Here is a 24202-nt window from a genome sequence, read left to right on the forward strand (position 1 = left end):
GAACTTCCCAACTTAGGTCTCCTGAATTGCAGGTACTACTAACAGTGGATAAAAGTTCATTTCCTCATGGCTTCAGAGCAGAGTATCTTTTTTTAATCTTTTTTGGCCTTTGCTAAACTTAAAAGTAATAAATCACTTTTCATGGTGTTTTTAGGCTTTACAATGTAAATGAGTTTCAATAAGTGTAACTGGTCATCACAAAATAGTTAAAATGATCTTCTGCTTGAGGGACAGTGGTCATCTCCTACAGGAGAAGAGCCTGTCTTCATGGTCTGTCCTATGACTGGGAGATGTGTGTGTGACTATTTTCATTTCTTATTTCTAATACATACAGAATCTCATTGAAATGAGAGAACCCTGCTAGTCATTGTTTTCATCACTAGCAATTCTAGATTAATTATCTCACAACTGCCAATTTTACAATATACCAATTCTTTCAATAATATGAAGTCTTTGTATAAAATGTCTCCTTATTCCATTTACAGCAGCCATAGAGCTCAAATTTTCCCAGAAAATTTCTATTTCATTCTGCCAACTATCCCCTAATACTTGACAAGCTGTTTTCTTCTCTGCTTGGAAAATATGACTGCCCCAGTCATCACCCTGGTGAAGTCAATGGCTCTTTTGGGTCGAAGTGCTCCGAACTTAGGCTCTGGCTCAAAACCAAGCCACAGGTGCCACCTTCAAAGGAGGAAGCACAGTTGAGCACACTGGTTTCCGAACACGAGAGCATGACAGAGTTGTCACCAGTTCATGGCTGAGTGAGAAAAGGCCTGTATAGAGCTGAGGGTTGGCGTGCAGCTGCTGGCTGCTAAACGAGGCCCAAATGACATCTTTTATCTCTGGTTGATGTTCACTGATCAAGGTCCTCTCTTGAATTGCTCCTTTATTCTGAGATGATGACCTCACACTTTTGGGAGTATTAAAATATCCTTTCTTTTCTTTTTTTGAAAGGACGGCAATAACATATAATGGTTGGTTTGTGCTTTTTGAAATCTTACTGTTCCATGAACAGACCTGGCACCAGATCCAGTTTTGTTTTTATTTTTCTTCCCTTCACTACAATAGACGGTCTCTCTCTCTGGACATCATCCTAGGTCTAATGACAATGTCTTCCTAGCATGCCCCATTGGCTTGCTGAGAACTGAATGAAACAATAGCTAGGAGAGTCTTTAGGAAACAAAAAAAAAATTCGAGGCAAATATAATTAATCTTATTTTTGCAACATTACAGTTCTGGTTTATCAGCCATTTTTGTTGTTGTTGCAATCAAGCATGATTTTCTATACCAACTTTTTTCCCAAAAATGAAATATTTTTGTATGTAATGGTTACCTTGCGTGTGTGTGTGTGTGTGTGTGTGTGTGTGTGTGTGCTCTAAGTCACTTCAGTGGTGTCCGACTCTTTGCGACCCTATGGACTGTACCCCTCCAGGCTCCTCTGTCCATGGGATTCTTCAGGCAAGAATACTGGAGTGGGTTTTCACACCCTCCTCCAGGGGATCTTCTCAACCAGGGATCGAACCTGTGTCTCTTGTGTCTCCTGCACTGGTAGACTAGTTCGTTACCACTAGCTTCATCTAGGAAGCCCCAGTGGTTAGCTTATACACGGCTTATATAAACAGATGTGATGTTTTAGTAAATGAAGGCTACTGGGTTTTATATAGGTTTTATTTACATATGTCTAAATTTCACTAAGCAAAGCATTCTTACATAACATGCTACCTATTATTAAAAATAATAACTTACTATAAACCTTACACATTTCAAATAATGGAAGGGAAAGTGTTGTCAAAAGTTGTAAAAAGTCTAAAAATGGGGATACGTTTTGAAATGTAATTTTAGTTTTTTCCTTTTAATGAATGGGAAAGCTTTGTGAATATTCAGAACATTTTATATATGCATAAACACAGTAGTTTTGAGAGTGCTTGAAACAATTCAACTTTTATCTAAACATCACAATCCTCAACCTGGAGACACTCACTGCTCACTTATTTGGCATTTTTTTCAATAGTTCAAAAAACAATTTCATCCCAACCTATGACATTCAGCATTTTAGTTGATTATAGCTAATTTTTCTTTTTATTTAAAGCATTTATTGAATTATTTATTAAAATAGAGTTCATCTTCTCTTACCTTCTTATCAAACAATCAACATTTATTGTCCTCGAATCTCTGATCTCTGGGCTTACGAGTGTTCTGACCTCTCAGAGCCCTTCCACCTCCCGACCTCACCTTTGCCCAGTCACAGCCACACTGGGCACTGGGGGGAGGGGTAGAGGCTGGAAAATGCTGACTAATGGCTTCACTACATTTACAGTACATTTAGTTTTTCAGTGATGAGTTCAAAAGAAACCATTATTCTGTTAGTTATCTACCCATTATCTCTAAACCTGCTTATATTATGGGCCTTGACAATAGTTATCCTACTCACTGACCATCTGTCTAATCTGTTATCTACAGGCTGAAAGTCAAAGCACCTCCAAGTGTTCCTCGAAGGGACTATGCCCCAGGTAAGAGTATTTCTAAACTACTTGGACTCTTGACTAACCTAATGTTCATAATTACTTCTTGAAAAGGGAACACTGTTCTACTCATTTGAAAACAAAGGAACCCATTCTAATTTTAAGAGTGACCAAAGCATCTGACTATAGTGGAGATATAGTAGTCCTTCTATCTATCCATCCATCCATCCACTCATCTATTTATCAAATATGTATTAAGCAACTTCCATGTGACAGGCATATACAGAATCTTAGGTAAAAATACAATGAAAATAAGACAGATATGGTCTACATACTCACAGAATTTATAGTTTAGATGGGAAGATAGATGATTTTAAAAGAAATTACAATTCAGTGTGATGGGGAAGCACAAAATCCTTGGAAGTACATAGCAACAGTATCTAATCTAATCTAATCTAATCTCAAATCCTCACATTTGAGAATGTGGAGGAAGTAGGGAATGGAAGACTTCCTAGATAGAGAATTGTTTAAATAGATACTTGAGGGTCCATGAGTTTGGGGGGGGTGCGGTGTACATGGAATAAATTACTGATGGCACATAGTTACTCAAACTTCTCCAAGTTTTAGCCTTACAACCCCATTCCAACTAGGATTAACTTTGTCAGGGGAGAGGAGCTGGTCTGGAGATTGGTAGGTTTATGACAATAGAAAGCTAAGTACACCAAAACCTTTGACTGTGTGGATCACAACAAACTGGAAAATTCTTCAAGAGATGGGAATACCAGACCACCTGACCTGCGTCCTGAGAAATCTGTTTGCAGTTCAAGAAGCAACAGTTAGAACTGGACATGTAACAACAGGCTGGTTCCAAATTGGGAAAGGAGTACGTCAAGGCTGTATATTGTCACCCTGCTTATTTAACTTATATGCAGAGTACACCATGAGAAATGTCGGGCTGGATGAAGCACAAGCTGGAATCAAGATTGCTAGGAGAAATATCAATAACCTCAGATATGCAGATGACACCACCCTTATGGCAGAAAGTGAAGAAGAACTAAAGAGCCTCCTGATGAAAGTGAAAGAGAAGAGTGAAAAAGTTGGCGTAAAGCTCAACATTCAGAAAACTAAGATCATGGCATCCGGTCCCATCACTTCATGGCAAATAGATGGGGAAACAATGGAAACAGTGACAGATTTTATTTTTTAGGGCTCCACAATCACTGCAGATGGTGACTGCAGCCATGAAATTAAAAGACACTTGTCCCTTGGAAGAGAAGCTATGACCAACCTAGACAGCATATTAAAAAGCAGAGACATTACTTTGCCAACAAAGGTCTGTCTAGTCAAACCTATGGTTTTTCCAGTAGTCATGTATGGATATGAGAGTTGAATTATAAAGAAAGCTGAGTGCCGAAGAACTGATGCTTTTGTACTGTGGTGTTGGAGAAGACTCTTGAGAGTCCCTTGGACTGCAAGGAGATCCAACCAGTCCATCCTAAAGGAAATCAATCCTGAATATTCATTTAAAGGACTGATGTTGAAGCTGAAACTCCAATACTTTGGCCACCTGATGCGAAGAACTGACTCATTTGAAAAGACCCTGATGCTGAGAAAGATTGAAGGCGGGAGGAGAAGGGGACAACAGAGGATGAGATGGTTGGATGGCATCACCGACTTGATAGACATGAGTTTGAGTAAGCTCCAGGAGTTGGTGATAGACAGGGAAACCTAGTGTGCTGTAGTTCATGGGGTCACAAAGAGTTGAACATGACTGAATGACTGAACTGAACTAAACTGAAGCTAAATAGATTTTCCATCACAACTTCCTTGTCTAGAAAAGATGCATTGGGCAGGTAGGTCTAAAATCTCTCTTTAGTTTCTAAAATAAAAGGATGTCCTGGATGTGGACAGGTCTATCCATCCCTCACTGAGAACCACAGGGCTACAGACACTGATGATAACTCTTCCTCTACAGAATGACAACTGAAACCAAATCTCAACCTTAAGGAATGATGACTATTTTAATTTTTCTACCACTGATCAAGATAGTATTAAATCAGAAAGTTGAGTTTTCTTGAGCACTAATGAAATCTTATCACACTGAGAAATGCTGACCAGAATACCAAGTCTGGCCACTGACTCATAGGATCACTTTTTAGAACTCTTTAGGTGAGAGAGAATTTATTGACCTCACATTGCCAATCAGTCAGCAAGTCTAGACAGTTGGCCAGGGATTCCTTTGCAATTTAAAGCTAAAATAATTAAGTACCCTGACCTTTAAAATCTACCCAGTTTTTCTATGGCCATATCACCTTGAACACACCCAGTCTTGTCTAAAATCTACCTAATCAAAAATTGATAAAAACAAATACATTTTTCCCTCCAAAGTTCCAAAAGAGAAACGATATCAATGCAGACTGCATCTATTAAGCCCAAAGGCTTGATTGAAGAATATGGCATCATGGGGTCTCAGGTTTAAAAAGGGGCCCAGAGGTCATATAGTTTAACATCCAACCCATTGTGTTAAGTTACCCCACTCCCACACACCACACTCAGGGTCCCCTTTCCACTTGGAAACCTCTTGTGATGACCTCTCAAGCCTTTTTGAGCCCATCAGGAAGAGACAGCCATGGAGCAATGTAGATGTGATCCATTTCCTATGGCTTCCTAAGTCTGTGCTGGTAGCCACACAGTGCAAGATTTTAAAAATTTTAAAAAGTGGAAATAGAGTTGTTCTGTGCAACTTCAAGGAATAGAATAAGATATTAGGTCATTTGAATAGTTTCTTTCTAAAATAAACATCTCCAGGTGCTTCAGCTGTACCACACATTCTTTGATTAACTCCACAAACATTATAGGAATGTCCTGTTTGATACTCACTCTGCTAGATATATAACAGGAAACAAAATATAGTCCTGGACCTAAAAGAACCTAATGACTAGTAGGGAGTCAGATAATAAATCAGAATGCAAACTGGTAAACACAAATATCCAAACGTGGTAACTGCTGGGAAGGAAGATGGCAGACGCAGTGATAGGGAATCAGTATAGGGTAGGGGAACAACTTGAGTAGTTAGGGAAGGTCTCTCTGAGAGGGTGCCATTCAATTTGAAACCTGGAGAGTTAGCAGGAACATTTGTTACTTTGTAGATGACCCAACAGCACTGGAGATGCTGAACACAAACATTAGGAGCTCAGGCAATTCGACCTATCTGACTAGGATGGATGTCTCCTGACGGTCCTTGTCTCCCTTGTTCACACTCAACTGTCTCCTTGTTCACACTCAACTGTCTCCTTGTTCATCCCCTCACCCAGGTCCCTTCTTTTCCTCTACTTTTTACTTGGGCAGAAGACAGGGAGCATTCACGATTTATTTACCTTTTGCCTCACCACACATGCTGGAGATCATCCTTGATTCCTCCTCTTCACTCAACCTCTACCAAAAAAAAAAAAAATCAAACTCTAAATCTTATTTATTCTCTTTTAAATATCTCTCAAATATTTTTGCCCCTTTCTATTTACAAAGTTATAGCTCAGACTCTGCTCATCTCTTGCTTGTCCTAGAATAAAAGCTTCTAAGTAGTCTCCTAAATTATTAATTTTATGGGGTCTTTTCATTCTCCACCAGAGAACTGTCCTGGTTCAAAGAAATACCTTTGCTTAAATATTTTCATTGTTTTACATTATCAAGAGGACCCACAAACAAGATCCATCAAGGTTCAGCCACTAAATGGCTGTGTAACCTTGGATAACTCTTTTCTCGTTTCTCAATCATGCAGGGCTGAGCCAGAAAACCTGTTAGGTTCTCACCAGAGCTAACACTCTGGCAGAAACACAAGTCCTGGGAGCCCAGGGCCTAGTGATGAAGCAGTCTCTCCTAATCTTCCCTAACTTTAGGACTCCATCACTTTCAATCTCCCTGATGCTCAGAAATGTTCCCTTGTTTGACCTCAGACACCTGCTCTCTTCCCTGAAACTCCCCAAATAGTCTTGATATCAATACCTTTGTACTTAATCTCTCTTATGACACTGAAATGTGGTCAGGTCTTCTAAGTCTTTGCTGTATGTGTGTGTGTGTGTGTGTGAGACTCTGTGTGTGTGTGTGTGTGTGTGTGTGTGTGTGTGAGACTGTGTGTGTGTGTGTGTGTGTGAGACTGTGTGTGTGTGTGTGTGTGCTAGTTGCTCAGTCATATCCGACTCTGTGTGACCCTATGGACTGTAGCCCACCAGGCTCCTCTGTCTGTGGATTTCTCCAGGCAACAATACTGAAGTGGGTTGCCAGTTCCTTCTCCAAGGGATCTTCCCGACCCAGGATCGAACCCAGGTTGCCCACACTGTAGGCAGATTCTTTACCGTCTGAGCCACCAGGGAAGCCCCCAAAATGTAATTCCTAGCCTGGCAGCATCAGCATCACCCAGGAGCTTGTTAGAAATGCAGAATCTCTGCTCCACCCTAGAACTACTGGATCAGAATTTGTGTTTTAACAAGAACTCCAGAGGGTTTGAATGTATATTAAATTTGAGAAAGCCTGCTGTAAATCACCAACTCTGTCCTTATTGGTTCTCCTAAATTGAAAGACAAATCTATTGAAATTTTAGAATCTCCAAAATTTATCCTATTGTTTCAACAGACCAATATAGTCTTGCCTAGTCTCCCTGCTCTTACACTCAATCCCTGGAAAAGGTCCTTTTGGCAAGACTGCCATCATTACCTGCAGTTAGTACCCACCTTGGCACTTCCTGCCCCCCCACCAAGTCATGTCCCCGGAGCATTTTGGGCTATTTCTCCTGAGCCTTGAGGTCCTTGTGCAGCTGCAAGCCGGGGCCTCAGAAACCAGCCCTGACAGTTTCCCCTGAACCCATAGAGTCTTCAAGGACATTGGAGGCCCCAATGTTTGGAGATACTAGCCCACCAGTCCTCCTGAGTCCAGGAAGCCAGTCAAGTGCTTCCTAGAGGCCTATGCAGATTTGGTACACCCAAGACTTCTGAAGCAGCCCCACCTGTTTCCTCTGGATGATAGATTTATGTCCTATGTCCAGTCCCAGAAGCTAATGGTTTCCCAAACCCATTAAGCCAAGGTGGAGAGTGTGTTGACCTTGGTGATGCTGACCTTCAGAAAGCAGAGGATAGAAATGGCCAGCGCCTCCTAGAGGTCAGCAGGAGCATCATCACAGTCCCTCTCAGAAGGTGGAAGGACAAAGCTTGAATCTTACAAACAGTTGAGGCTTGGACCTCCTACAGATGCAAACAGGTTAGGCCAGTGTGCACCCTGCTGCTTTCACTCCAGACCCCACAATCTACTTGGGCTCTGAGGAAAGAACATTGTTTGCAGGAACACCACGGTCTACCAAGCAAACTGTATTATTCCCGCACAGCTGGCATTGCTGGGGGAAGGGAAGCTATTCAGAACATACTGGGTGTTTACTCTGACCTGGACGTTGTGCTAAGCTCTTTATAGACATTCGGTTCAGTTCAGTTCAGTTCATTCACTCAGTCACATCCAACTATTTGCGACCCCATGGACTGCAGCACGCCAGACTTTCTTGTGCATCACCAACTTCTGGAGCTTGCTCAAATTCATGTCCATAGAGTTAATGATGTTGTCCAGCTATCTCATCCTCTGTCATCCCCTTCTCCTCCTGCCTTCAATCTTTCCCAGGATCAAGGTCTTTTTTAATTAGTCAGCTCTTCACATCAGGTGGCCAAAGTATTGGAGTTTCAACTTCAGCATCAGTCCTTCCAATGAACATTCAGGACTGATTTCCTTTAGGATTGACTGGTTGGATCTCCTTGCAATCCAAGGGAGTCTCAAGAGTTTTTTTCCAACACCACAGTTCAAAAGTATCAGTTCTTCACCGCTCAGCTTTCTTTATAGTCCAGCTCTCACATCCATACATAACTACTGGAAAAACCATAGCTTTGCTCATTTAATCTCTCATTGTGCTTGTGCTAAGTCTGATTCTTTGAGACCCTCTGGATTGTAGCCAGACAGGTTCTTCTGTCCATGGTATTCTCCAGACATGAATACTGGAGTGGGTTGCCATTTCCTCCTCCAGGGGATCTTCCTGACCCAGGGATCAAACCCGCGTCTCTTATGTCTCCTGCGTTGGCAGTGGGTTCTTTACCACTAGCACCCTAATCTCTCATTAGTGCATTAAATAGAAATGGCTATTTTGGTTTCACAAATGAGGGAAATGTGTCTCAGGAATATTTAGTAACCTTTCCACTAAAAAAGACCCACCCCAGGCTTCCATTCCATTGTTCTTCCCTTTGACCCAAGTTAGGATAGTTACACTTTTCCAGGATATTTCTTATTTATTATCCTAAAAGCCCCAGAGCCTCTAATATTAAGTTCAAGAAGCCACCTGCTTCTTGAACTTTCAGAATTGAGCAGCTTCCTGTATCTCTGAGTCTGAGGTCTGGCTAGAGAGGGAGGGTGGGAAGGGGAGATCAGTTGTGGTGCATCCAGAGTCTTCTGGGGTCACTGCAGAAGCTCCTCTGGTCACTCTGCAAGCCCCTGAGAGGTCAGAACTGAACAGGCCTCCCTCCCTGTACCTTGGGGGCCTGATACCCAGGCTGTTGTCACATCCCCAGAGGGCCACCTTCTCCCCCACTGATGTGTCGCAGGGAGAAGATCAGAGCAATGATAAAGGGGGGAGACCTCAGGGCAAAGGAAGATACTTAGAAAGTGATCGCTGGGTAAATGCCCACCACAGAAGCACAAAGCATGCATAACAACCCTTTGCCTGAAACATAACTTGCTTTTGAGAATGAAATATAGCTTGCTTTTCCTCCTGTCCCAGTGTCCTTAGTAAAGCTAGTATTCATTTGATCTTTTGTCTCCCTGGTTACTTCTAATTGGTACCAGCAAAGCTGAACATGGGAAGAGCTGTATTCAACATCCGTTCTGACTCACGCAACTAAGAATAGAGGAATGAAACTTGGACTCAAAGGTATTTTAAAACCTAGAAAGTCCTGAAAGATCACCCAATCCAAACTTCTCATCTTAGGACACTGGAGAGCAGAGAGGCACAGTGAATGCCTGAGGTCATACAGACAGCTGATAACTGAGCCGGGACCCTTTCCCCCATTTCTGCACACGCACACACATTCACAGGGCCCTGTGAAAGGTAAATGATTATACAGATAAAGGGAATTTCTAAGATGTTAAGGATTTAGATGCAAGTCACCACTCCCAGTCAGTCTGGCAGAGGCTAGCTTTGGCCTTAGCTCCACACACTAAGTCACATCCCTTCCTCCTCTGGGTGTACCCAGAGGGACTGTCAGCTCGCTGCCTCCCCCGCAGCCTCGGTAGTTCTGCTTTCCCTTCCTTCCCTGTGTCTGTCCCCACCACCGCAGCTGGAGCACCCTCCTTCCTCTCTTCTTCCTGGGTCTACTACAAGTCTCCACACTGGTTGCTTGCATCCCGCTCTGCAAGAGGAGAACGGTACCGGGCCCAGTGGCCAGAGCACCGCCTCTAGGGTGAGATCAGGGCCAGAGTGGAGGACATGTGTGGACATGCAGTTGCGGAGTGCACCTCAGTGCCCATCACTCGGAGGTCACCAGGTCCACCCAGGATCTCTGGCACTCCCGAGGACACCCAAGCAAGAGACAACATCCACACCCTCTCCTTTACCCTTTCCCTCCAGCTCTCAACACAGAGTCCTTTACTGTCCTTCCAGCCATCTCTCCCCATTCCCAAGGACCCCCAGTCTGGTTCAAACTCTGTCTCATCACATCTTTGTATTAGTCATCAATCGTGCCTGACTCTTTGTGACATTTTGGACAGTAGCCCACAAGGCTCCTCTGTCCATGGGATTTTCCAGGCAAGAATACTGGAGTGGGTTGTCATCAAGGGTACTCAGACATCATCCTTGTCAGCCTCCCCCTCTCCACCTTGTCGCTGGAAACTGCAGTAGCCACTGAGGCTGGAGCATCCCCCTGGTTGGCATCAAACTGAGCTTTGTTAACCTGTCAGTGTATTTCCCTGTGATTCTCCAGTGCAGTTCAACTGTTCTGTGCATGGCTGTGCCTTATGGAGGCCCCTTCCTTCCACTGGCTAAGCTGTGCTTTTGGGACTGACACCCAAGCTGCCATCTTGAGGGTGGAAGGAGGACATCCTCTTTCATCACCATTCTCCTTTAAGGTCTAGTTCCAGCCTGCCCTGGGCACACGGCTTCGGTAACCTCTCAGCCCTCAATGGGTGCATGTTTCTTCAAATTCCCCAAGCACCTGGGATTATGATCGGCTGCTAGACATACACCGGGAAATTTTATACCACCCCAGATTGTCCTCAGTCTGATCCATGAAAGTTTCTCTAGACTCTAGGTCTTTTATTTCATGTAGAGGCTGGGCTCAGTGAGAAGATCTCAGCCTCTGGGGTTTTTAGGCCTGGGTCAGAATCCTAGCTTTGCCCCTTAATCACTGAACCTAGGAAAGTTTTGTAACTTCCTTGAGCCTCACATTCGTTATCTGGAGATAAGTATGTCTATTCCTCAGGTTATTGTGAGAATTATGCATGTGTGTGTGTGTGCATGTGTGTGTATGTGCATGCTCAGTTGTGTCCAGTTCTTTGAGACCCAAAGAACTGTAGCTCACCAGGCTCCTCTGTCCATGCAATTCCCCAGGCAAGAATACTGGAGTGGGTTGCCATTTTCTTCTCCAGAGAATCTTCCTGACCAAGGTATCAAACTCATGTTTCTTACGCCTCCTGCATTGGCAGGCAGATTCTTTACCACTGGCGGAGAGAGTGAGTGAAGTGAAAGTCGCTCAGTTGTGTCTGACTCTTTGCAACCCCATAGACTATACAGTCCATGGAATTCTCCAGGCCAGAATACTGGAGTGGGTTGCCATTTCCTTTTCCAGGGGATCTTCCCGACCCAGAGATTGAACCCGGGTCTCTCCTGCATTCCAGGCAGATTCTTTAACATCTGAGCCACCAGGGAAGCCTGGGATTATGACACAGTAAATAGAGGCTAAACCCCAAACCAGGTACATAACACAACAGAAAAAGCTTTCCCTGACAGGGAGGCCCAACCAGCATCTCAGCTCCCTAGCAGGGGCCTGTAACCCCATACCATCTGGCCCATATTCAACTTGAACTTACCCTCCGGAAAATTTCACTCCCTACATACTAGAGGGTTCTTGGATCCATTTCTTTGTGGTAACAATGCTATGTGGTTACCACTAGAGTGAAATTGAATTGGTATCATTTTGAGGATTTATTAAGACAACAATGAGTAACATTAACATAGCATTTAATGTGGTCAGGCTTTGCAAAACATTTCACATGTATTATATGACTTGATTCTCATAAAAACATGAGGCAGGCACTATTCTTATCCTTGTTTTACAGACAAGGAAATTGAGCTTTAAACAACTAAGGTACTGGTCCATTGCCAAGCAGGTAATAAAAAGCAGAGCCAGGATTTGAACCCAGGGGGCTTGGGTCTAAAACCACCACCCGCACACTTTGGGAGTCTCCTTGAGATAATGGAAAACCACCCATTACTTGGATCTAGTACTTTGGATTGCTATGCTTTTCAGTCTGGGCAATGGCTTGCTACGTATAACTTGATGAGTGTGATGCTGTGCCAGAAGACAGATGTAGCTGGGGAAGGTGGGGTACCAAGCAAATAACCTCCACCTCCTGATGCTTTTCTCTGTTTTCTGCCTCGATGCGCCACAATGCCTGGATTGGGCTATTCTTATTTCTCCTGGGTTTTATCTGTATGCTCAGTGGAGGGCCAGGCTGTTCACATGAGATTTCAGCTGCAGAAGCCAACACAGCCTGGCCTCCAATCCAGTCCCTGCACTCACTAGCCGTGTGCCTCAGGCAGGTTTTGCAACCTCTCTTAGCCTCATTTTCCTTGACTATTAAACAGATAATAAGGCATCTACGACAGAGACTGTTTTGACGATAAACAAATACATTCACAATACTTCCCCTGGCACCCAGAACGCAGGAAATATTCAATGATGGAATCTCTTATTACTATCCTCATTTTCACTCATTCAACTCATTTACTGGCTTATGCTTTTGTTTCAGTATTAGTGCAGAATTACAAATGCAAAATGGCATCCAGACCCAAAGATAAATAGGTCTTGCTTTTCAGTACAGAGAGACACTTAATCGTGTTTCTTAGGGCAGGATGAAGTACATGTCAGAAGGTGCCGGCAGCATTTACGAGGTCAAAACCCACAACCCAGAGGGACTGGAGAGGACCCTGACCAGAGGGTTATGACCAGAGGGACTGGAGAGGACCTCATGGAGGAGGGATGACAGGGGTTTCTATGCAAGAAGGGAGATGGGCTGGGGGTGCTGCATGAGCAGAACAGAGAACTATCAAAAGCCCAGGATGGAGAAGCAAGCTATCCGGCATCACTGTGAGTGAGCAAGGGAGGGAGAGCAGGTACAGTGTGTGAACGTGTTGACACAGAAGCTCGACTATCCTGTAGGGAGCCACTGATGATTCCCGAGGAAAGGGGCAGCATGAGCCAATTTCTGTCTTAAGAAAATAACTAGAAACAGCTAGAAGGATGAATTGAAGAGGAAAGATCACAAGAGACAGGAAAACTAGTTAGATGACAGCTGCAACTGCTTTTTCCACTAGCTGATGATCAAGTGGATCCTGACTCCAGGGCTGACCAAGGCAAGGAATTGTGTCTTATAAAAATATTTTATAAATGTTTCTGTTTTTAAATGGTTGAAACAATAGCATCTTGCTGCTATACGTTTTGACCCTCAGTTATCCTCAGACTTAAGGTATTAGAAACTTACTCCCCATTGGGCCAGTATTGGCATATTGGGAAGAAGACTTGTTCACCTATTCTTCTAGAGTTTCTTGGCAACTTAGTGATCAGAATACACTATCATTTGGTAAAAGTCAGCCCAGAGAATAATTTCATAAGAATTATTTTCTGTTAATGTCAAAATTTGATCCACTTGTAGAATGAAGCTCCTTCTTTGTGTCTATCATGTTTTTCTCAAGAGAGTTTCTGTTGCCGTCATTTCTAAAGAGGTGGTTGTTCTGACACAAGACCTCCTTCCTGCTCTCACTTCATCTCTGTAATTCTTTTCCTTGTGCCTCTGTGGAACTGCCTAGAGCTGGAGTCAGAGGTCTCCAGTGGCAGAAATGGCAAGAAAAGTTTCTATTGAGGTTCCAGGGGATTCAGGGACCATCCATCAAGTCCTCTAGCCGCAACTGCTCAGTGGGGTAGGAGGGGAGATGTGGCCCTCTACGGTGCAGTCATTGATGCCACTCTACCATCTGAACTTGGGTCCGATTGAGAGAATTTTATTTAGCCTCTAAGGTCAGTTTATGTGATGGGATTGATGCTAAGCTTCTCAAACTCTAAATGTGTTTTGGAGGAAAAGGAGTCAGATAGTCTCCCTGGCTGTCATAATCCAGGCCTATTTCATTCTTCAAGATCATAAGCTACTCAAGACCTACCACATCCATTTTTACACCTGCTGTAGAGCCTAAGACAGTGGCTGCACCCTGGAGCCCAAGGACAGCAAGAACAGCATGGTGCTGAGGTTCAGAGCTTGCACTTGGAAGTCAATCAACCTGCAGGGCTCAACTCCTGACTTTACCGTTTACTACATGATCTTGGGCAAATGACTTATCTTCTCTAGGCCTGTCTCCTCATAAGGTTTTTGAGAAAGTGAATACGAAGTTCTGATAATATTGCCCAGCATGTAGCAACACATCGGAAAAAAAAACTTTTTAAAATAAAAACGTCAATGTTAGAGCCAGAGAGAATCTTGGAAGTGATCCCCTTTTAGCGATCCTGAATTTTATATTATAGACCTAAAAATTGAGGTGGTCCAGAGAAGTTAGAGCCTGTATGAGAATTTAGGTCTCTCTGACTCCCTGTCCAGGGCTCTTCCTACTACACCATCCACATGTTGATTTAAAAAGATGTGAGGAAGCAGGACAGTATGGATTGCTACTCCAAGGTCCCAAAAATGTCCCTTGACAAAGACGTTAAGGGTCAGAGTTACTGTTTCTCTGCCCTAGTGGGACTTTTACTAATACTTTGAAAATTGACTGTTTTTTAAAAAAGGATTCAAAAGGAATGAATGTGAGATGACTGTAACAACTGTCTCAGGCCTAGCAGATGGGAGCATGTGGCCCAAGGGCAGGGCAGGCAGGTGCAGAATGCTCCTGGACAGGGTGGAGCTGGGCAGCAAAAATTCATATTGTTCATTTTGCTTCCAACATGCCATTTCAGAGAGCCCAGCCGACGAAGAGGAGCAGTGGTCAGATGACTTCGTGAGTATTTGTTCCTGGGATGAGAAGGGTACCATTTTCACCATGGCCCCTGGCAGGTCTTTATAAGGACTTGTTTCTGAATGAAATGCTGGTGGTCAGCTGCCCATCACAGAGGGGAGATAGCTGGGCTGGAAGGGCCGCCAATAAGCAGGACAGCAGTAGGCTGACTTGGGCCAGCACCACATTTTGCTGGGCTAGATGCTTTACACCTACCACCTCATGTAATCCTCACCACAGCCCTATGAGTCGGCATTCTTATCCCCATTTCTTACTGGTATTCAGAACGAAAAAAAGATGTTAAAGAGTTTGAATATTTCCCAATCAGTTGGCAAATGCTTTTGCCCTGAATTCCCCAGTGCCCCATCACTGCTTGGGACCTGACAGGAGCCCTAATCAAACCAACAACTGAAGCGTGAACTCCGGGCACATCAGGGAGCCTCTGGGTCACTCCTCAAGGTCATGGTCAGTACCTGAGCCATATTAGTGGTTAAACAGTTTGGACATCAGTCCTGTCCATTTTACAGGTGAAGAAACCAAGGCATGGGAGAGGTTAAGTACCTGCAATTCCAAAAGTCAAACCCAGATCTCAGAACCAGGTTTTTCAAACCCAAGAGGCTTGCTATGACCAAGAGGATATGAACAGACTCGGAGGGCTTCAGGTTGAGAGGGCCCTCCCTGACCATGACGACGTTGGAGTGGTGGGTCTGAATTAACTGTGAACCCCTTCAAGACGGCTCTGCAGCCCACAGAGCTCTTTGGGGCTGAGTCTTCAAGAGACAAGACATCCTAAAAACTCCTGGGCACAATGATAATTCCTCATATATCATATTCCCACAGAAAGTTAGTCTTCTCTAGTCTGTGAGCTTCATGTCTGAAAGGGATCCCAGAGGGTCTTCATACAACCACATATCCCCTGTGGAAACTGAAGCCAAGAACATGAAAACGACTTGCTGACAGTCTCAATTTCTCAGCGACCCAGTAGAATGAGAACCCAGGACTCCTGTCCAGGGCCCAGAACTCAGCTGAGCCCAGCTCCACACAGTTTACACCCACCTGGATTTTATTCAGAGTATTAGGAGACCGGAGTTCCTCCCTTTTCAACTGCAGAGAAGAGATTTTTATAAAGAAGGGAGGAGGTGGCCTCTCTGTGGGTCACCCAGACGTGGAGTTCCTCCCAGGGGGAGGAACTTCTGAGGGAGGCACTGATCCCTCAGAAGCGCTGCAGCTGCGCCCCCTGCTGGCAGCACCACCAGATCACATCTGAAGCAAAATTGAAAGAGCTGGACCAATTCACCTGGCAGCCGAGAAAACCGAGCTCGCTCGCTGGGTGAAAAGAACACACATTGGGGACTTAGAAAACATAAAATAAAATCAGCCTGAAGAGGAGGGAATGACTTGTGTCCCAGAGTCAAACAACCAAAACGGAAGTACCAGCTATGGCGGTGGTTCAGTCGCTATCTTGCGTCCGGCTCTGAGCGACCCCATGGACTGTAGCCCAGCAGTCACCTCTGTCCATGGGATTTCCCAGGCAAGGTTACTGGAGTGGGTTGCCATCTCTTTCTCAGGGGGATCTTCCAGACCCAGGGATCGAACCCAGGTCTCCTGCCTTGCAGGTGGATTTTTTACCTACTGAGTCGCCAGGGAAGCCCATCAGCTGTAACAAGGATTGACTGAACATTCACTCACAATCATGCACAATCCTTATTGGATTCCCTTTGTACACTGAATGAAATCCAGACTTGTTGATAAAGCCTCCAGACCTGATGACATTCGACCCAGGTAGACCTGTCCACCCTTCTCTGAACCACCCCCCCTTCAGTGCTATCACCAGGGATAGATATTTCATCCACTTGATTATTTATTTATTATTCACTATTTGTTTGTTGTTGGTCTCCCCTGCTAACATATAAGCTCTGTGAGGCCAGGGACTATGCTCAGAGTCAAGCTGGTACAGAGTAGGTGAACAAATTCTGATTAAATGAATGAAGGAATGGTCAATTTGACAAGATTTTTGTCTGATGACACAGTCCCTCCTTCAGAGTTCCCATCAGACTGTCCAAAGTATTGCACTTCCTCAAGTACTGAATGAATTAATGAGTTAACAAATGAATTTTGTCATAATTTAGAATAACTTGGGGGGAGGAAGATTCTTTAAAACTCTCAGAAGTTTGAACAAATTCTCTGGTAATTCTCCTGATGAGAAAGCATTCAATGCATTCTATGGTGCTTAAGTAGGAGAGGCTCGTTGTACATCTCCCACAGAAGAGACTCTCCAAATGAAGGGCCAGCTCAGGACTTCTGAGCAGCCATTCCCTCCTCTTCAGTCCCCCCAGAGCCCAGGCGGCATCAGTGACTCATCCATTCCATGTACGTTGGGTGGGCACCTACCCTGTAGCAGGTCCTGTGCTGGGTCTTAGGTTTACATCTCAGTCTGGTCTTCATGGGGGGCACAGTCTGGTGGGCAGCCCAGTGTCGGAGGACGACTGCTAGGAACAGCTAACCTGGGTCTCCCTTCCTATACCCTCTATGCCACCTCTGCCCACCTGGTCCTCTCAGTCAGACTGCTCTGCTGGAGGGGCGGCAAGGACTCCAGAACCCTCCCCAGTATGCACACCAATCCTCAGCCTCCAGGTAATTAAGTCCATGAAGCCCATCTCTGCTCCGTGAAAAAACTGAAACAAAGTGGGATGCTCACGCCACCCCCAGCTCAGGCACATGTGTCTGGCTGCCCACTGGTTCTTTCACTTTCTGAATGTCTATTAAAGCAACTGCTTCTCAGTATTCATACTGACGTCACCATGGAATGCCACAACAGCAGCAATCAGGTCCTTGACCTGTAAAGAGGGTCCCTTGCTTGGGAAGCCAGGGTCTTGCCCTGTTAAGCCTCCCCTCCAGCCCACCCTTGCATTCCTACTCTATCTCCCAGGCCCCCTGCCTGGGAATCATCACTGACTTCTCCAGATCACAGATTGCAGACTCAAAATTACTCAACTCCTCTGTGCCTCAGTTTCCTCAACTGTAAAATGGGATAAAAAAAAATACTATCTCCTATGATTGTGGTGAGGGGTCAGTGAGATATGCAGTGCATAGAAATGTTGGTTATAATAATAATCACTATTATCATTATTTTATTCAGTCTATTTTCATATTCCCATCTGCTATTTCTGACCTAGGGTTTTGGAAAATCTCCCCTACAGTGGTTTTCTTATGTGTCCCTTCCTGTCTCCCCCACGCCAGGGTTAAGGACAAGCACCCTCCTCTGGGCTCTTTCCTCCTTTTCGTGTCTCTCCCAGGCTTCTCCAGCCACCTCGGGAAACGCTCTCTTTTCAGCCTCCTTTCTCTTTCCTTCTCCTACCCCTCACCCTCCCTCTCTCCTCCATCTCCCTTCCAGCTGAGGAGGAAAGCACAGTGCTCATTCATTGACTCCTCTGCCTGTTCCCAACGTCCTGAGCACCTATCATGGGCTGGCCCCATCATGGGCCCTGAGGACTCAGCTTGAAGGAAACCCAACATCCACTTTAATGTTACACTATTGTCAGACAGGCCAAAAGGCAGGTGCATCATCGATTCAGAGGAAAATCATGTTTGGATGAAGCATTGTGTCAGGCGGTGTGTGGGAGCAGTGGGCACGGAGGTCAGAGGACCTCTTAAGTCCTGAATCAAAGATTTCCTGCACATGAATATGTTAATATATGTGTGCACTGCATACAGGAAAAAAAAAAAATCACACAAAATGCACAAGAGGCTAGTAGCTGTATTTGCCTGAGGGGAAAGGAACTGAGCAACTGGGAAGACCTTCCTCCTTGTGAACTGTGTGAACTTTGAGCTGGGTCAATGTATTTTCAAGATGGACTTAAATAAAATGCATGTTAAAAAAAGAAACAAAAAGAAGGACTGCTCTGGTGGTCCTGTGGTTAAGACTCTGAGCTTCCCCTGCAGGGGGCATAGGTTCAATCCTGGGTCAGGGAACTAAGATCCTGCAAGCCGTGTGGTGTGGCCAAAAAAATAAACTTAAATAATAATAATAAAAGTCTTAGTTGGCATAAGTGCCTCAAGATTTCAAAAAAAGAAAGAAAGAGAATGGACTGAGTCAGTTTGAAATCCTCATCCCTGAAGCTTTCCAGCTCTGTTTAAAACAAACAAACCTCATCTCCTCAAAGGTGTCTGTGTTCCTGAGCTTCCTCTTACCCTCTCTTAATAAACTTACATTTTCCTCAACCGTCAACATTATGGTTAATAAAACCTATTTGGCTATTTTATTTTATTGGGTCCTTTTTCTGTCTTCTCGAGATATATTTTACCTCTGGCTGTTCTTTGCAGACACACAGAGTTCAGCCACCCTCGGGGTTAGATGCCCACACGTTTCCCCAGGATACAGTCCAGGTGATACATTTTGGAAAGGAAAAGGCCTGGCTTCAACCCCAGCGTTGCCACTAACAGCTGCCTAACCCTGCTTAGCCAACCCCTCCCAGCCTTGCTTTCTCGCCCCTCTGCTGGGGGAGCAGCTCCGGCCCCCTAAGCATACATGCTGCCCTGAGCATGGTGTCTGCACTTGCAGGACAGCGATTATGAAAACCCAGACGAGCACTCGGACTCAGAGATGTACGTGCTGCCAGCCGAGGAGGCTGGGGACGACAGCTACGAGCCGCCACCTGCGGAGCAGGAGACACGGACAGTTCACCCGGCCCTGCCCTTCACCAGGGGCGAGTATGTCGGTGAGTCCCCGCCGGACCTTGGGCGCTCGGCCTTCAGAGCAGCAGGGAGGGGGGCGGGTCAAGGTTGCAGGGTGGCGGGCGGCTCCCACTCTCACCACCTCCAAGTGGGTCATCTGGTCACTCACAGGTACTGGAGCCCCCTGCTGGAAAGCTTGCCCTTTGTGGAAGGAGGGGGTAACCTTTGCAAATTGGGAATGTTGAAAACAGGCAAAAGATAAAGCAACCGCACCCCGATGTGGCTCCCAACCCCACCACACCTCATTTCCTGTAGTCCCCAGAGAAATCAATCCTGAGATTAGTCGCTGCTTCTCCTCCAACTTCCTACACTTAAGGTTCTGACATTTCTCTTGAGATGACTGTACAGAACAAGGAGAGCTGCCAGAATCTCAGCGTTTGCTAAGGCCCCTCCTTCCTCTCTCACCCCGCCCCCACATCGGCAAGCTGTACAGACACTCTTAAGTCTAGACTCTAGACTCTTAACTGTGGGGAGGGGAGAGTAGTCAAGAGCTCTAGGCCGAGAATGAGGCTCATGAATTAAATGGACAAGTCTTAGGTGTGGTCTCTAGGCCTGAGTGTAGCTTTTAATGCCCCTCCAAGAAGTCTGTGTTCCATTCTAACAAGTGACTAAAGTTCAACAAAGGTGAGGAAGGGCTTGCGTCTGTGGTGATCACCCTGGCACCCCTGGGAGTAAAGGGGTCCTTGTAGTTAACTTCCTCCTTATGGGTACCAGGTACTGTCCCTTGCTTTGTGCAACAATTCACTTTACTGAGCACCTGCTATGTGCCAGAGCTATGCTTAGCAGCTAGCAAGACAGATGTACTCCTAGACTTTTTACAGTCTGCCACTTAGCGCTTTACTGTCGTGGTGGACTTCACCTTCTTGACTATTACAAAGGAAAAAGGAGATGCTCGGAAGAGGGAATTCACTGGGCCAAGGTTTTATAAGTGGCAGAACTAGCATGCAAGCTGGCCACTCAGCCTCCAAAGCCCTAGCTCTTCATCACTCTGCTCCATACACTGCCACCCAATTTGTGACCTCCTTCAGTCATTGCAACAACCTCAGGAAGGAAGGAGCTGCATCAGGCCCGTTTTACAGACCGGGAGACAACCATTCAAGCTGGGGGTGGGGAGGGGACAGATTAAGCAGCTCATATGAGCTTCCCAGGTGACATTAGTGGTAAAGAATCTGCCTGCCAATGCACAAGACACAAGAGACGAGTTCGATCCCTGGGGCGGGACGATCCCCTGGAGGAGGAAATGGCAACCCACTCCAGTATTCTTGCCTGGAGAATCTCATGGACAGAGGAGCCTGGCAGGCTACAGTCAGTCCGTAGGGTTGTAAAGAGTTGAACATGACTGAGCATGCTCACACACAAGCAGTTCATTCCAGGTCATACTCTTCAGAGCCTGTTTTCTGTGCTTTGCTACTTCTGCTGGGCTTAAATCTTACATTAAGAAATCTCAGTAAACTCCAGGAGCTGCCAATAAAGCTATAAAAACTGTCACAGACACAGCAGAGTAGATGCCTTGGTGCCTTAACACAGCTACACCACCGGAAAGAGGCTCCTGGGAGGCACCCAATGTGAAGCTAACCACACAACTTCAGCGATGCAGAAGCTGGAACAGGCCCTGGGACAAGAGCAGAGCAGGACAGGCGGGAGGCAGGGACTGCTGCATTGAGCTAGGGCCAGAGGAAGCTGGGAGCCAGTGTAGGCACCTGTGCTGTTCCAGGATGGGGAACCCACCAGGTTATTCCCATGCTAAGATTTTCCTATAATGGATCACTCAGAATCTGCGCTCACAGATCAACTGGGTAGACCCCTGTTGCCTAAGCCCTCCACCACATGACGCAGCTAAGGTTAGTTCTGTTTATTAGGCATTGTCTCTGCCAGACATGGTGTTCCTCCTGCCTTTGCTATTTTCTTCCTAATCCCTACAATAACTCTCTGAAGTGGATAGTTAGCCATCTTCATTTTTAAAATGAGGAATGTGAGTTCCAGAGAGGTTACATAATGAAGAAGAGGCCCAAAGGAGCTCAGCTGGTGGGTGGAGAGCAGGAGACTGAATCCAGGGCCCTCAACTTCAGTGACTGGACTCCTTCCACAACAGTTGCTGAGGATGGCTCTGGACCAGGGGGATTCACAACTTCTTCCCCACTCAAGGAAACCATTGAGGGGAGGAATGTGTAGTTTTACCAGATGAGTAGTTGCAACCCTGCATATACCTTAGAATAACCTTAGGGAAATATATCTTAGAATAATACCTTAGGGAAATTTTAAAACCTATAATGAAAGCTCCCTCCCCAGAAGTTTTAAACTGCATGTTTGGGGGTGGGGCCTTGGCGTTTTTTAAAGCTCCTAGGTGGTTCCTAGGGGCTTCCCTTGTAGCTCATATGGTAAAGAGTCTGCCTGCAATGTGGGAGACCCAGGTTGGATTCCTGGGTCAGGAAGATCCCCTGGAGAAGGAAATGGCAACCCACTCCAGTATTCTTGTCTGGAAAAATCCTATAGATGGAGGAGCCTGGCGGGCTACAGTTCGTGGAGTCACAAAGAGTCAGACATGACTGAGCAACACTTTCACTTTCATAGGTGATTCCTATGTGTAAGCAGGATTGAGAATCATTGCCCTTAAGGCTTCAAGGAGCAAAGTGAACCCATTGAGGAGTACTGCTCCTCTTTGCCCCCGACACTGCCAAGGTCACCATCCACTCTATCTAGCCGCATGCTTGGACCGTCAGCTCTCTGGGGTTTGTGGATCTCATGGCTCCCTGGGAGGATACTCTTCTGGTTTTTATAACATAGGTCAATGGGTTGTTGAGATTTTTGCCTAACACGTCATACTTCTCTTTAAAGGAATGCCCCAGTCAATAGCATGTTGGCTACATGGATTTTGGTAGTTTTATACACTTTCTAGAACTCGGTGACTTCTGCCCAGGAAATGATCCAGAACCCTTTCATCTTATGTTTTGTTGTTCTTGTTGTTCCTCTCAAGACAACCGATCAAGCCAGAGGCAGTCTCCACCCTTCAGCAAGACTCTTCCCAGTAAACCCAACTGGCCTTCGGCAAAGGCAAGACTGGCCACCTCTCTGCCAGCCAACACTTCACTGCATAAACCTCAAGTCCCACCCAAACCCAAAGAGCTCCTTGAGGATGAGGTAAAGTAAATCTGCCGGAAGGCTGCCCAGACCAAGGGGAAGGCAGGATGCAGGGGCCAGATGAGGGGAGGGGCAGGAAAGTGTAGCCTCAGGCGTGTCTTCCTTCCTCCAGGCCTGGCTTTCTGACCGGCACTAACCACCTGCCCTGCAACTCTCCATTGTACTGCCGAAAGGATGTTTTCTCTTAAAATGTCATATATGGCCTTATTTAAGCACTTTCATTTACTAATCAGGTATATGATGTAATTTCCAGCCTGGATTTGTGCCCCTCTCACTATTTCCTCTTTCTTATCCCTCAGTTTTCTGTAAATCTCTCATTCCTCCATAAGATACTTCCCCATCTTTATCCTCCAATGCTTCTCTCCCTGTCCTGCCTCATTTTCTTTCCCCCACTTTCTTTTCTCTCTGATCCTCTAAGCTGCAGAGGGGTGCAATGGGATGTATCCTGGAGACCCCTGGTCTGTATGGAGACCCTGCACAACCTGTAGAAGAGCTGACCCCTCACTTCCTTCGGCATCTCTTGCTTCTCACTCTCTCTCCCCAGCCCCAGGTATCCAGGAACCTCCTTTGCCAACTGTCTGGACCCAACTCTAGGTTTATCTTATTAATCTCCCTTCTGCCAGCACCTAAATTTTCATGTCTTTTTCCCTATGAAATTTTAAAAAATGAATGGGTAAACTTATTCAAACTATTGGAATAATGACTGATAAAATTTAATTATGTTATGGCTCCCAGAAGTACTGCATTTTAAAAGAAGTCAAAGACAAGCCCTTGAACTTAGCCTTTAGAACAATTATACAAATGCAATGGACTTCTCAGGTTACTCAGTGGTAAAGAATTCACCTGCCAATGCAGGAGATGTGGGTTTGATCTCTGGGTCAGGAAGATCCCCTGGTGTAGGAAATGGCAACCTGCTCTTGTATTCTTGCCTGGGAAATGCTATGGACAGAGGAGCCTGGCAGGCTACAGTCTATGGGGTCACAAAGAGTCATACATGACTGAGCGACTTAGTCTAAGAACAGCACAACAGTCTAAGAAAGAAAACAACATTAAAGGCAACTGTTAACCATCACCAGACATAATGGTACTGCTGCTTCTCGAAGAAGCAACTGTTTCTAAATGCCTATAGGTGATAAAACCTATAGCTTACAAACATGTTGTGAAATGACCTTCTTTTCCACCTTAGTATAATTTGTAGCCCAAAAAGAGACATAAAGAGAGACTTTTTAAATAAAATAGAGGCAGCATCCAGGCCCAAATTCCCACTTCACTCTTACTAGTTGTGTGACCTTAAGTATCAGATAACCTCTCTGAGTCTCTTTTCATCTCTTCAGGTTCTGTTAAAGATTTAATAAAGGAATATATATACTTCACTAAATTCAGTGTCTCACACAAAGAAGCATTCTATGTATTGTATAAATTGGATTCCTTTCTACCATATTCTAGATTCTTTATAAAATCCAGTTTTCTAGTTTCTCCTGAAAACTAAGGGCCTGTCAACACTTGGCCAGTCATGGCCTCGAAGCAGCTGAGCCTCATGGCACCCCTCCAACTCAGCCATTTCCACTTGTCATCATCTTCACCACTGATACAA

The 24202-nt window shown here is 45.2% G+C and overlaps 1 protein-coding gene across 4 annotated transcripts in view; it reads left to right on the forward strand.

The window, feature by feature from the left end:
• Positions 1-24202, forward strand: part of BLNK (B cell linker) — a 78477-nt gene that overhangs the window by 24918 nt on the left and 29357 nt on the right. Inside the window, exons 3-8 of one of the 4 annotated variants that reach the window (XM_043476824.1) lie at positions 2461-2510; positions 14699-14739; positions 17296-17370; positions 19060-19122; positions 19298-19454; positions 22445-22608. In XM_043476824.1, coding sequence (XP_043332759.1) covers positions 2461-2510; positions 14699-14739; positions 17296-17370; positions 19060-19122; positions 19298-19454; positions 22445-22608 — 550 coding nt within the window. The remainder of the gene's footprint in view (positions 1-2460; positions 2511-14698; positions 14740-17295; positions 17371-19059; positions 19123-19297; positions 19455-22444; positions 22609-24202) is intronic. The other 3 variants (XM_043476825.1, XM_043476826.1, XM_043476827.1) reach the window with 3 other exon arrangements.

The sequence above is a fragment of the Cervus canadensis genome, chromosome 8 (genome assembly GCF_019320065.1).
Source record: "Cervus canadensis isolate Bull #8, Minnesota chromosome 8, ASM1932006v1, whole genome shotgun sequence".
Lineage (NCBI taxonomy): Eukaryota > Metazoa > Chordata > Mammalia > Artiodactyla > Cervidae > Cervus > Cervus canadensis.